This window comes from Globicephala melas, chromosome 2, assembly GCF_963455315.2.
Source record: "Globicephala melas chromosome 2, mGloMel1.2, whole genome shotgun sequence".
NCBI classification, from domain to species: Eukaryota; Metazoa; Chordata; class Mammalia; order Artiodactyla; family Delphinidae; genus Globicephala; species Globicephala melas.
Genome location: NC_083315.2, coordinates 86034037 through 86047840, shown reverse-complemented (window position 1 = coordinate 86047840; position 13804 = coordinate 86034037). Strand labels below are relative to the sequence as shown.

Below are 13804 nucleotides of genomic sequence, written 5' to 3'. Positions count from 1 at the left end.
CCATCGGGTTCAGTGGGGCACAGCTCACAGGGATCTCCCCAGCCTTCTCCCTTCAAGGCACAGCAGCATTCCTGTTTGGAGTGATTTCTGGATTTGGGTGACGAACACTTGCCTCCTTCAAACTTCGCGTAACAGTAGCTCATTCGCAAATCTGCAGCACAAATTCAAGAGGCCCCTCAGTTGCTTTCCTACTAAGTCATCACTGTATACTACTGAGTAAGAAACAATCCACCCTGTTAAATGTGATCTCTTCTCATTACTAAAGTCACACTTTTTAAGTGATTATAATAGTAACTGAGCTGAGATCTTTAAAGTAGTAAGTAACTTTTGTAGTGAGAGCTAATGAACAAATCTGGTGGCTCTTACCTTATTATTTCTCATTTTATCCAGTGTTCCAAAATAACCTGATGTGAATAATAAAAACCAACACTGCCACATTTCAATGCTGACGTCATCAGTGACTTCAGGACGGAGACGTTGAGATGGTGTAACATTTAGCAAGCACGCTAAGCTAAGGTAGTTAAGGTAGACCTCCCAGCTCTAGCACTCACTGTGATATCACACTATGCTGTTTATTCTGTGTCCCCTAAGCCCTGGAGCCAAAATAAAACCCCAGATTCCAGGCATAGAGCAAATAAAGATGTGGCAATTTTGTGGACTGGCGAAAATACAACTCAATGGTATTTCACTGAAGCAGCTACTCACGCAGCTTCTGTCTACAAAATATATGTGAGGTTTTCTGCAGATTTGACACACGTGTGTGTACACACTTGCACACACACAGAAGCTTATTTAGCTCCACAGAGAGAGGGAGGGTAAAGAGGAGGACGGGGAGATGGGTGGATGTGAAGGAGAATAATTGTTCTTCCAAAGAATATATTTCTTTAATATCAGTTATTTCTTGGTAACTCCAACATGGAACACGGGGCTGGGATCTAGTTCCTACAGAATTCTCCAAAATTGCTTGACAGTTTTGGTAACTGACTTTTCCATTTCTTATAGAGCAAACTGGGTGACTCTAAAAAGTGAGCTCATCCAAGAGCCTGGAGTATGTTTTCCCTCAAATTTGACCTCCAAAGCTTTGCAAACTCCTCTGAGTTACACAGAGGCTAAAATCTGCAGGGTTTAAGGAAATGCTTTCATATCCATTTTGCACAATCCCCCTTTCTTTATGTATGACCAGGTCTGCCCTCTCCTGTCATTTTTTTCAATTCCCGGTAGCATATTATTATAGCCATTTATGATTTCAGTTAAGACAATTTCACCATCTTTTATTTCAACGAAAAGGAGACAAGGTAAGAATAACTGAGCTGCCAAAGATCATAGCAGAAAAATTTTTATGAATTAAAGTAAAAATATCAGTCAACCACATTTACCAGGCTCCAATAAGTCAAATTCTGGTGACCTCGCCAATGAACTTGTTGAACTCTTCATGGCTACCAACTCTTTTAGAGAAACTGTCTCTCTAGTTTCTACTCCATTTTCACATCCATCATGGCTGGGACCTAAAAGGCACCTTTCAGCAAACTACTCTTCTGAAGGTGAAGAGCAATAAAAGCCTATCCTTGTCCTGCAGCATCTCTGCTATTTAAATGGTCGCTTTGCTGAAAAGTGTCAAGATTTAACAAATTGTAGTTTCTTGAAGGACACCTTTTGATGTGCTTTGTTCTTCAAGTTCATCGTCACATACAGTGTTTTGTGTTTATTGGTCCAGTTTTTTTTTTTTAATTTTTTTTTTTTTTGCGGTATGCGGGCCTCTCACTGTTGTGGCCTCTCCTGCTGCAGAGCACAGGCTCTGGACGCGCAGGCTCAGCGGCCATGGCTCACGGGCCCAGCCGCTCCGCGGCACGTGGGATCCCCCCGGACCGGGGCACGAACCCGTGTCCCCTGCATCGGCAGGCGGACTCTCAACCACTGTGCCACCAGGGAAGCCCTATTGGTCGAGTTTTTATTATTTATGCCTACAACTGTCTGAAGATATAATTTAATGACTACTCACAAAAATGTCTCAACAATTATATCAAAACTCAGTTCTCTCCTTTGTCTTTCAGCTTGTAATGTTTCTTTTAAACCTAGATACATGCATGTGCTAATATTGGTCTGTTAATTTTCTCATTCTCTTCTCCTTTCATTACGGACCCTATTCCATACCCCAGCCCAGCTCCCCAACACCGCTCTATCACCTCACCCCGGGGGGGAAAAAAAAATCTAGGTATGAAGTTTAGAGTGAGCCTAAGTGACAAATTCCCTTCACTGAACTTCATAAGTGGGAGTAGCTCATTTACATCTGTGGCCTTTAGGTGCCAGGGTCTGTTCACCTGAGTCCTATATCACATTTGTTCCTTCAAAAACATTATCTGTGGTTCTGTGGAATTTTCTCATTTTATGGACAACAGAAGCCTGACTCCTAATTTGTCATCTTACAGTAAAAACCCAGCTCTTTATGCCCTGGCTCTAGCAAAATCTGTGCTCCTTGGGAGATTTACATTTGCTTGTGATGATCCTCTAGAATTGGTTTTGTTTTTTAATTAAAGGTGCCTTGCATCAGGAAAGAGAGTTGTGTATGCCCACATCCTTTAACGTGGGCTTGCTAGGATGCCTGCTTACAGGTCTATCTGCAGAGAGCCTTAATGACCTTTGAAATTTCATCAGAGCTACGAAAGTCACTTTCCCTGCTTGCATTCCTCAATTCTGGCTCTGCCTCTTGGAGCTGAGCATGTGGCAGGGCTGCTCACAGCTGGGCTGATTCTTCCTGCAGCGTTAGCTTGCTCTGTGACAGGCCAGTGCAAATTGAATTAATAGCCTATGAATTTCCTCTGGCCTGCCACATCGGCAGATTCACACCTGGTTTCTCACTGCTTTCTTTCCAAACTCCGGCCAAGCCAAAGGCACACAAAGACAAGGGAGTAGGAGTAAGAATTTATCTGGCTGGTCTGTACCATACAGACAGAATATTTGCTTGAATCAAGCACCATCCCACCCATAACCCAGAAATCCACATGGGCCTCTGACAGCTACCTACAGGACCAAACCAACAGAGAATTCTCAACTCTCCCCCTTCACACCCCTAAATATTAGGTGACCAAATGACCCGTTGAAAAGTAAAAAGTTAATCAGTTTGAACAACAATAGCAAGAACCTATGAAGGACTCAGAAATGAACAAAGCTTTTTCACGTATTCAACAAGACTGGTTGGGCGAGTATCCTTATTGTTGTTTAAAAATAAGAAATATGATAACTGAGCTTCCAAAAGATTAAATGACTTGCCCTAGGCTATAAATGGCAAGGCTGAGACCCCTAAGCCCAATATTTGGAATCTTAAATGATATTCATTGCCTCTTACTTGGTAATATGGAAGCAAAAGACAAAACAAAACAACCAAGGAGAAAAAAAACTGAACAAAAGAATATAACAACAACAAACAACAAAAAAACCACCGGAAGGGGGTGGGACGGGGGTGTGTGGGGGGGATATGTCTGTTTGCGTGTGTTTTTTTGTCCTGAATTCACTAAACTAGTCTGTATAAGTAGACAGACACACACAATTGTTTAGTAAAATCTGAATAGTTTGCTGAGACATAATAAACTGTGTTATGCTTAAGTTCAGGCTCCCCTTTTGATTTTTTTTTTTTAAGCTCACAAGTATCATTCCTGAAAACAGACTGTGGGCCAGCAAGAATCCTGGTCAGTTCACATTTATTTCTCTGTTTTCTTAGAAAACTTGTGATGTAAGAGATAGGCATTATAACCCGGGAGCACATGAGTTAATCTGCACTTTTCTGTCTGAAAGTCTAGGTTTTGGCCCATATTTACAGAGGTTACCTTTTCAGAGGCAGAGAACTTGTAACTGAACTTGCCCCAGGCTTTGCCACGTTCAGTGGCTCATGGCTGATCCCCTGCTGACTGACCTATGAGCATCTGTGTTCTCAGGGGGAGAGACAGGTTTAAAGTGCCAGGACAGTTGTTGTACAAGCAACCATAATTTGATGGATGAGTTTTTAACCTTAAAAGTAAAAATGAACTTTCTGACATATGGTAATCATTAGACGTCTGGATGAATGAAAACACTCCATCTTCTCTTTCACAAAGAACCAAAACTTCGCCATGTTTAAAAAATAAAACCACAACAAATAAACACAGAGTAATGAAAGTCTAAAGCCAAAAGTCAAAAGCACTTACCTTGGCACCTTCTTCCAGTGGAGGACAAGGAAAACCCATCTGGACACAGACATTTGAAGCTGCCTTCAGTGTTGCTGCACGTGCCCAAGGCACAAATTTCTGGTTCTTCAACACATTCATCGATATCTAAAAGAAGTACATGTGTCAAACAAGGTCAAAACATGATGGAGACACCATCGGATACTAAATGCACAATGTAAAAGTACAAAGTGTAACCGAGTTTCAAAACTCTTCAAACAATGAAGATTTTTCCTGTATCATGATGCTGTGAGTGGTCTTCTAGGCTGTGATGACTTTATTTATTTTTTCTTTTTTTTTTTTAAAGATTTTTTTGATGTGGACCATTTTTTTAAAGTCTTTACTGAATTTGTTTCAATACTGCTTCTGTTTTACGTTTTGGTTTTCTGGCCACGAGGATGTTGGGATCTTAGCTCCCTGACCAGGGATCGAACCTGCACCCCCTGCATTGGAAGGTGAAGTTTTAACCACTGGACCGCCAGGGAAGTCCCTGTGATGACTTTTAAAAAACTAGTTTTGATGGTTCTTATTGTAAAAATGGACTCTGCAAGTGCCTTCTTAGGGATGCAGTGAGAAACTTGTTTTACCCAGACTGAATTTCTTGGATAATTAGAAAAGTTGGAGTAATTTCATACCACCCTAAACTAGGAAAGAAGCAAGAAACTCTAGAGTCTGACTTCACCACTACACAGTAAGCAGACGCTCTGAAATTTTAATTGTGTTGCCAATGAGTTACCCCGTGAGAGATGTAGGTCTTTGAACCAAATTTGTTCCCCTCCACCCGTCTGTCCACAGTGCTTTCCCCAATATCCCATGCTACAATATCCTAAAACTATGACTTTTACAAGGACACCAGTACTCATGAAAATAATCCTATGCAATACAAACTAAAGATATCACAAGAGATGAGGCTCCTCTCTCTCATTTGCAGTTTAATTTGTCTGAAGACACAAAAATATCTTCTGTGTATAGACTATAGTTTTTCTTTTATCATATAGATGATAGGAATTTGACACACATAATTGTGACATGTTTCCTTTAGCATATTAATATACCTGATCTACTGTAAAGGAGTAATTAAGGATGGTTTGCAGGGAAGTTTCAGTGGCTTGAGTATGTTCTAGTTTGCCTGGGAGAGTACTAGTTTATGCCTGTTGACCTGGACTTGTTATTAATAGTGCCCTCCTCAGAATTGTCTTGGTTTGGTCAGTAAAGTACATGATGACCCTACTTGTGGAAAAAGTATGACCACTCTTTCCAAGAGACGCACCCATCATTTCCCCTGACTTTCAGCAGGAATTTGTAGTGAAAAAGAGGTAAGTCTTGATTCTGAGCCATGCTATTTTTACGGACAATTTTTTTCAACGAAACAGATATCCCTTGTATCTTGCGACTCTTTATTTTCAGGTTTGTGCAACGAGTTCTACCCACACCAAAATGTATTCGCGTTACACAGCTTTATTCCCACGAGGTCCAACGAAAGGGAAGTTAGGATATTAACTTTGTTATCTTGACTTAATTTTGTAAATACCACACAATAGATTTTCTAGAAATGTGCAGTGCAAGGTATCTTCCTGTACAGGGCCAAACTAGCTTCTTCATCATTTCATGTTCTTATGTTGCATTTATAGTTGCATCATGTTTCCTGTGGCTTATTATCTGAACTGCTGCTGCTGATTGAATTGCTCCATTCCTACACTCCCTCCACCCCGACATCCAACCTTTGCTTAGAAGTCAACTTTCGTAAAAATGCTCGGATGTCTCCTTTTTGTTTTTGTTGTTGTTACGGTAGAAATCAGACTGTAGGTGCCAGCTTCATAAGGGTAGGGACAAAGATTTAGAATGAACACATTTATGAACTATTCTGGAAGTCGTTTTCCTTTCTATACATTTTCATTCTGTTCATTCTAGGGTAATTTTGCATTAATCATGGAGTGAATAGAGCTGATCTCTAATAGAAGTAAAATAACACTTAATAATTTGCATTTAGGTCTAATTTTGATAAAGCGTTTTCATTTAGAATATTATCTCTTGACTGAGAGTTAAATTAGATATATAATAAACATTTGTCATTGATGCTATTAAAAGTGGACAGTTCTTACTCATTATGGATTAGATGCAGACTTGTTTAAAGGTGGGAGCATGGACTAGGTGACTTCTTAAAAGTCCTTTCCACCCCATTCATTGATGAAGTTCTGGCAATTAACGTCCTGCATTTAATGCAATGATATACGTACGTATTGAGGAATACGGTACTATAAAATTTGCTGAGAATTTATTTGTAGTTACACATTTCTACCATTCTACAAGTCAAAATAACATAGACAAATTATATAGCCACATTCCTCCAACCTTGACTGTGGTCACTTAAAGATTTTAACTGGAATCAGGAAGCTATGTTTAGTTGCAACCCATTGGCACTTAAAAACATGTAATCCAGAACTTTCTACCAGCTGCATAAAAGTACATTGGGAAGGTGTCAGGGTTATGTGACCACCCATATACACAGAGCAAAATAGCTTCATCAGAGATTAGCGTGAGAATTGATATTCCTGTCTCACCATCTAATTTTGAGCCCATAAGTCACACCCTACCCTTGGATTTGTTTCTGATAAAGTATTCCAAAATGAAGACACCATCACACCATCTCAAAAATTGGATAATGTCAATGCAGTAACCAATACTGCTAATTTCCAAATATTGATAGCCCTCCTACCTTCACACTTGTCGTTCTGGAGACTGTATCCAGGTGGACAGATACATCTGTAGGACCCATCCAAGTTCTGACAGGTGCCTGGTGCACATTTTCCAGGTTCTAGGAGACATTCGTTGATATCTGCAAAGCAAAGGGAAAAAGAAGAAAGAGGTTCCCACTGGCATGATTTCCATCAAGCAACTAAAATCGAAAGAAACTGGAATAAAATCTAAGAAATACATAAATCTAAAGTCCACAAACTCTACCCTGGAGAAAAACTAACAGCTCAATAAAAATCAGCTTTATTAGCTTTCAGAAGTGTGCAATGTATTTAACAACCATATTTTATTTGATCTACTTTCCAGGAAAGCATAGCACGTGAAAAGTCAATGGGTATGAAGATCTTTGAGGACACCCAAAGGACTGTATAAGAGCTTACCACAAAGCTCTGTGGAAGAAAAAGAATAAAAGAAAGGGAATTACAGTTGTTTATAGAACAATTTAACAGTTACATTGAACGTTGTAACTGTTTCTGTAATTACAAACACTTAATTTTAAAAGATAAAGGGGAAGAGTGGTATATATACCATACACACATTCAGACAGGATTAGTGTACTTTCTACTCTGATCTTTTTCCTCCAGGCTTCTGAAGGAAGGATCGTGATAGAGACTGCGTGATTCCTGGAGTGGCCTCTGGGATGACCTTTGGAGGGTGTTTCTGAAGCAGCACTCACCCACACAGGTTCTTCCATCTGGAGCCACCTCGTAGCCTTCGTTGCACTGACACTGGAAGGACCCCACTGTATTGATGCATTGGCCATTTCTGCAAAGGTTCCCATTTCCAGTTGCGCATTCATCAACATCTGCCAAAAAAATACCCTTTGATATGTTCCAAAGAAAATATCCTAATCCCATCAATGATCAAAACTTTTAAAGGGAAAAATATTTATACTGAATTTCAGTGGCCTTTGCTGGCTCAGGCAGACTTAAGAAATTCCAACGTGATCTAGTTTATAACAACAGACCTGGCTTTATTCACCTATCAGAACCTAACAAGATGACATAATTCTACTAATTAGAGATTGATCATTTATATTAGGATTTTGTATGAGTTTCACCTTGATCATCCTTTAGGTTTCATGTTTAAAGGTTAAAACTGAATTACTAATACACAGTACAGCTGAGGGTACTGTTAAGTATTCTTGTAATCAGAAGTATATAAAAGTAGCCTCTAGCACAATACAAAATTTGGTTCCTTACCCTTGCTTGTGAATAATGTAGCATATTTTATAAGAAGAATTTTAACTTCTTTGAAGGGAGGCTATAGTGCAACATCTAGACAGGTCCACACTGCTCCTGAACTACGTAATTTCTATACAAAGGATAGCTTTTGTATGTTTTAAAACATATTCGATTTATTTTGAAATGCATTTAATTTGCAGCATAGTAGACATAAAAATTATAGCTGCTAATGAGTATATTAATAAAAGTAATAGATGTAGTAACTATATTTGACACTTACTTAGCACATTGTATTTAACAACTCTTTTTAACCACCTGTCACGCATAAGATGGCATATATTAAAAAAGATTGCCAGCACGCTGGAGATGATGCTAATTACAAAGAACACACATAAAACTGCCTTCCTTTGGTGGCTGACTGTTTTGCACACGCACCTATGCAGTCATTGTTGTGGGAAAGGATGAAACCGTGATTGCAGCGGCAGTTGAAGGAACCAATTGTGTTTCGGCAAGTTCCATTCCCACAGGCATCTCTTTCACACTCATTTATGTCTAGCAGGAACAAAGGACATAGAAAAACATGATTATTAACAGAAGAGGAGGGTATATGGTTACCTGCGGTTAAAAGGCATTTTAAGAGTTCACAAAATGTCGTACGTAGGTTGAGAACTTCTAGATTTGATGTTGGTATTAGTTCCAGCAGCGGCAGCTCCCTGTGAGAAACCAGCAAAAGGCAAGGTTCTAAGCCTTGGGAGAAAATCCTTTCCTTGGTTGGCATGTGAAAGGAGGCAAGCTAAGGACATGAGAACTGGACAAGAACTATTTTATTCTATTTACTTCTAGAATTCTCCACCCTTGCCACTTTTCTCAAATACTTTCACTTGGAAATGGAAAATTCTGTGCACATCTGGGTCTTGATTCACTGCCACCTTTGGCAAACTTCAGCCTTTAAGATTCTCACTCCAGTTTACCAAAAGGCAGTGAGTCACCTGATATTACCCCAAAATCAGCAACAAAATAAATTAGCTTTCTAACTCACCTGGAATCTTAGACATGTTTCTTTTTCCCAATCCACCCCTAAAAACCCACGACCACTCCCATGAAATGGTGACTTATCTCCCTTCTAAACGATCCCAATGGCATGGCCCCTAATGTGGGTCTCCTCTCTTGCAGTGTATTCTGTCTTTTTATTGGTCTATGACTTTTCACTCTATTTGTAAAGCTGTTTTGGCATCTTATGTGTCTTTGCATCTTGTGACAGCGGCCATCACCTTTCTCATAAAGAGTAGGTGTACATTATATTAAGGAGGAAATAAGAAATTAAAATGAAAAACGTTGATATTGTTGGCTTGTTATATCAACAGGCAGAATGAGGAGGGCAAGGACAAAGAGATGGGGAAGGAGTGGAAGGCAACACCTCAGATTAGCAAAATGTAGTGTTTAGAGTTAGGATTTCCTTTCCTTTCAAATTTTGGACATAAAGATAAGTTATCTGTGATCTTAAATCAAGAAGCTATTGCTGGGCTTCCCTGGTGGCGCAGTGGTTGAGAGTCCGCCTGCTGATGCAGGGGACGCGGGTTCGTGTCCCGGTCTGGGAGGATCCCACATGCCGCGGAGCGGCTGGGCCCGTGAGCCATGGCCGCTGGGCCTGCGCGTCCGGAGCCTGTGCTCCGCAACGGGAGAGGCCACAACAGTGAGAGGCCCGCGTACTGCAAAAAAAAAAAAAAAAAAAAAAAAAGAAGCTATTGCTGAGCCCAGTGTGACTCCAACACATGTGTCTGTGGTTGACGACTGCACCCAGATGAGTCACCCTGCCAGCAGTCAGAAACTTCTGCCTTGATTCATTTTTAGCCAAGCAAGTGAAGTTCTTTAGCTGGGCAGGTCCTTTGGTAGAGGGTTCTACATAATTCAGATGGAAGAGGGAGAAGGAAAGTTGGGCCGGGCTTCATTAGTATGTAGGGATTATCTCGCCAGTGATGAGCAGGGCCTATTATAATCTTTAACTTAAAACTTATCTGCTCTGAAGATGACCAGATTTTATGAGAATGTTCCCTAATGGATAAATCCAATTACAGCCAAAGGCAAGCACTTTAAACATCACCCTATAGATTGTTCTTTTTCCAGCTGTGAAACTGATTGAAGTCCCCAGAAGACTTAATGGATGTTGCTTTAAAGTAGAAACAGAAAGGAGGGAAAGAGAGAAATTGACTGATTACACATTTGAAGTTTATTCTAAATCAACATTCTGATTCAGTACTAAGACCAAGGAAGAGATTTAAAATCTTGAGCTCTTTTCCCCTAGGAAAATGATCTGTAAATCTGTCTTTAAGGATCTGATACAAACTACAGACACGTCTCAAAAAATGCTCATACTCAAACAATCAAAAGCTGCACCCTTTCCAATAAGGCAAACTCACATAAATACTATAAAAGAATAATAGGCTTTTAACATTAATAAATAGTAATTTTTTGTCGTAATATCTTTCTCAATTGATCTCTTAGTCAAGAGTTTTTCTGAACTGACAGCCAAATGATTATCAAGAAAGAGATTTATGATGTTCAGATTACTAAAGATTAAATACCAAAGGATATTAATGCTACACACGTGCTTCTGTTTTTACTTTATAAATAACAAAACAACTACTGAAAGGTTTAGTGTTAACTTTAAATATATTCAGATACAAATGAATTTTTCAGTAGGTTATGAAGAAAAAAAATGAAATGATAGTCACATACTCACCCAAACACATGGTTTGATCAGCGTTTGTTTTAAAACCAGTGTGGCAAAGACAATAAAAGCTTCCAACTGTGTCAATACACTGTCCGTGGCTGCATATATTGGGGATTTCTTGACATTCATTGCGATCTGTAGATAGAAATTAAGTGAAAACTTAGAAGACAAAATCACATCAAATAACTTACTTCTGGGTATTGCTCTCAGGATTAATCCTAGCTCTAAACTAAGCCAGTAAAACAGATGCTGACATATTTATTTTTGACTCAAAATTGGTTAACACTTACTCTGATTTACTGGGCACATTCAGACCATATTAACAATACACAAGCAATGAAAAACAGGGGCGGTATCCAAAAAAAATCTTCTAAAAGAAGAGAAAACTTAGAAGTAGAATGGGGAAGAAAAATCCAAACTGGTAGGTAATCCATTTGATTCTCTGCCTAAGCAGTATCCTAGACTGTGTAACCGACTGAAGTATTTGTCTAGTCAAGATTTGGTGCCTCAAATCATGGAAGCTTCATGGCTTCCTCTAGAAATTTAAATCAAACAAATCCCATTGCTAAGATAGGTTTTCATGATGGACAGCCTGCATCGTCCCTTGTTCCACTTACACATCATTATTTTGTCTCACTCCTGTAACCTTTTGTTCCATCTGAACCAAGTCTTCCTGTCTACACATGGCTCCTTTCAGCACTTGACGATCCTAATGATGTTTCTTTCTTTTTTATCCATATTCTTTCAAAAGGAAGCCCTCTCATCTTGCTTCTGCCAGTCTTTAGGCTTTAAATTATATTTGTCATCAAGTGATGCTCTCCCGAAATCTGATTATCTGAGGGGCCAGATTTGTTGCAGGAATCCACAGATGACATAATTACATGCCTACTCATGTCTCTAATTTTCTAAAGCTCTCAAGATTCTACGTTTAGGGAAAATGTAACTCAAAAGGCACTGCGTTATCCTGATTTTCCTGTTGTCACAAAAGAAAGCAAATAGCAGAATACCGCCTTGGGTGTAGATGTTGTAGAGCACCGCAGCACCCCGCTCTCAGCTGAATAATCCAGACTTGCTGTTTGCCTGCCCTATCTGCTGAGAAGACAGCAGCTGGGAACAGGCACTTTTTGCTGCACAGAGCAGCTGTGCCCATGCCAGGAGAGAGTATATTCCCTCCATTTCACGTGCTCAGGCTGCCATTTTTAGAACTACTTCCTTCCAATACGCAAAACATTTAGAGTTGATGAATCACCATATCCTTTAAAAGTCTCAGGTGGGGTTGAGTATATCATAAAGAGGGGACATTGGGATAGAGTAGCTTAGGAGCTACGGCTAGCCTATGCAGAAATGCTAGTGAACAAATTATGATTGTTCCCATCAGAGAAAACGGATTTAAAATGAGCAACCTTCTCCCTGAGATAGGCAGAGGAAATTGATTTCCATTGCCAAGCTCTGTGGAGGGAGCTGATTTTGAGAAGGGTTGGCCCAAACCTTGGGTAACCTCTGGTAATATGGATCTGGGAGAATGCAAGGACCAGGTCTGTCTTATCTCTGGGACCCACAGAAAATGGAGAGCATTAAGAATCTTATTAGAAAGGGATCCTCAGTTAGGAATTTTCTTTCCTACGTTGCCTACTTCATGATGAGTTTTAACAAATGAAACATGGATTACTTTGCAGTTCTACTGCTGAAACAGAAAGTTACAATTCTAGAGAACTTAATTGTGAAGTTCACTTTGTATTGAGACCAGAAAACTCGGTTTCTACAGGCACCAAGATTTAAACTCCGAGAAGGTGCTGCCTGAGGTTGAGATAGGAGATTTAAACAGGGTACTGGGGGAAAACACCCACACAGTCAGCAGAAAGAGAGGAGACCGTGAGGAAATGGCTGGGAAGAATATGTCTTTAGCTCGGCAATCCATTTCAGAAGGGGGCTGCATTTGCTCTAATGCCACAGCTCCTCAGGTGAGACCAGCATCCTCGGCTTCGATACCTAACTGTTCTCTAAAAATCTCTCAGCAACAATGCGGGTATAACGGCCAGCTGTTGAAATGATGTCCTTATGGATTCAAATAAAAGTCTTATTACGATAAGGAAATTTTAGTTCTTTTCATCTTAAACACAGGAAGACAGGAGTATTTTACAATATGTCTGAAAAATGCCATGTATAGGACAGTATTTAAAGACATTTTAAAAGATTTTAAAAGTAAGATGTAAGTGAAGACATTTCCAGAGTGAAGTCTTCAGCCCTAGAGGCTGAATAGCTGCAAAACTCAAATTCAAGTACATTCCCTTTCTTGTGAGGATTTCGATGAACGAGGGAGATGAAGATTTGGCTACAGACAACACTCCTTCACAGTACTTATCGCTGGTTAACGCCGGATGGGCTTTATTTATGTTAATATTCTACAAGAAAACATGACAGGGCTTAAGCCCCAGCAGGCCCTGGTTGGACGTCTTGTCTTGATGTATAAAATAGTTCTTCCCTCATCTTGCCTGAGCATGAAATGGTGTGAAATGACATGTTCTGTATTATCAGCAATTCCTTATTTTGATTGGAATTATTTCACGCAGTTTCAAATAAATATAAATTACAAGCAAAATGCAGGGAAGTGGTATGAATGCCAAGTTTCATGAGAGCATTGTGACTCATATCAGAGACGTCCTCACTTTTCCTGTCCTGTTTTGTTTTTTTTTTTTCAGTACGTGGATAACAACTGCTCTGCTGACAAAATGCTAAATACTTGCACATGTTCCTTTAAACCCCCAAAAAACAAGTCTTGATTCTCAAAATGAGTTTTTGTTCTGGTATTACACCCTCTTCCCACCAAAGTCTCATAAAACAATGCAAAATACCCTACGGAAAGCAGCGCACTTCCCACCACTTAATCACTGGTGGGCAAGGAGACCCAAGGAAAATCTGACCACGTTCCTTGGTGTTGT

The 13804-nt window shown here is 39.8% G+C and overlaps 1 protein-coding gene and 1 long non-coding RNA gene across 3 annotated transcripts in view; one reads left to right on the top strand and one right to left on the bottom strand.

The window, feature by feature from the left end:
• FBN1 (fibrillin 1) overlaps positions 1–13804 on the bottom strand; it is a 252069-nt gene that overhangs the window by 40415 nt on the left and 197850 nt on the right. For both annotated transcript variants that reach the window (XM_030842674.2, XM_060294282.1), the window contains exons 45-50: positions 10875–11000; positions 8570–8686; positions 7627–7755; positions 6913–7032; positions 4179–4304; positions 2–151 (exon numbers count right to left, since the gene is read on the bottom strand). In XM_030842674.2, coding sequence (XP_030698534.1) covers positions 2–151; positions 4179–4304; positions 6913–7032; positions 7627–7755; positions 8570–8686; positions 10875–11000 — 768 coding nt within the window. The remainder of the gene's footprint in view (position 1; positions 152–4178; positions 4305–6912; positions 7033–7626; positions 7756–8569; positions 8687–10874; positions 11001–13804) is intronic.
• The window catches only part of LOC132596851 (uncharacterized), a 69125-nt gene that overhangs the window by 34516 nt on the left and 20805 nt on the right, over positions 1–13804 (top strand). The gene's annotated exons all lie outside the window — the stretch shown is intronic.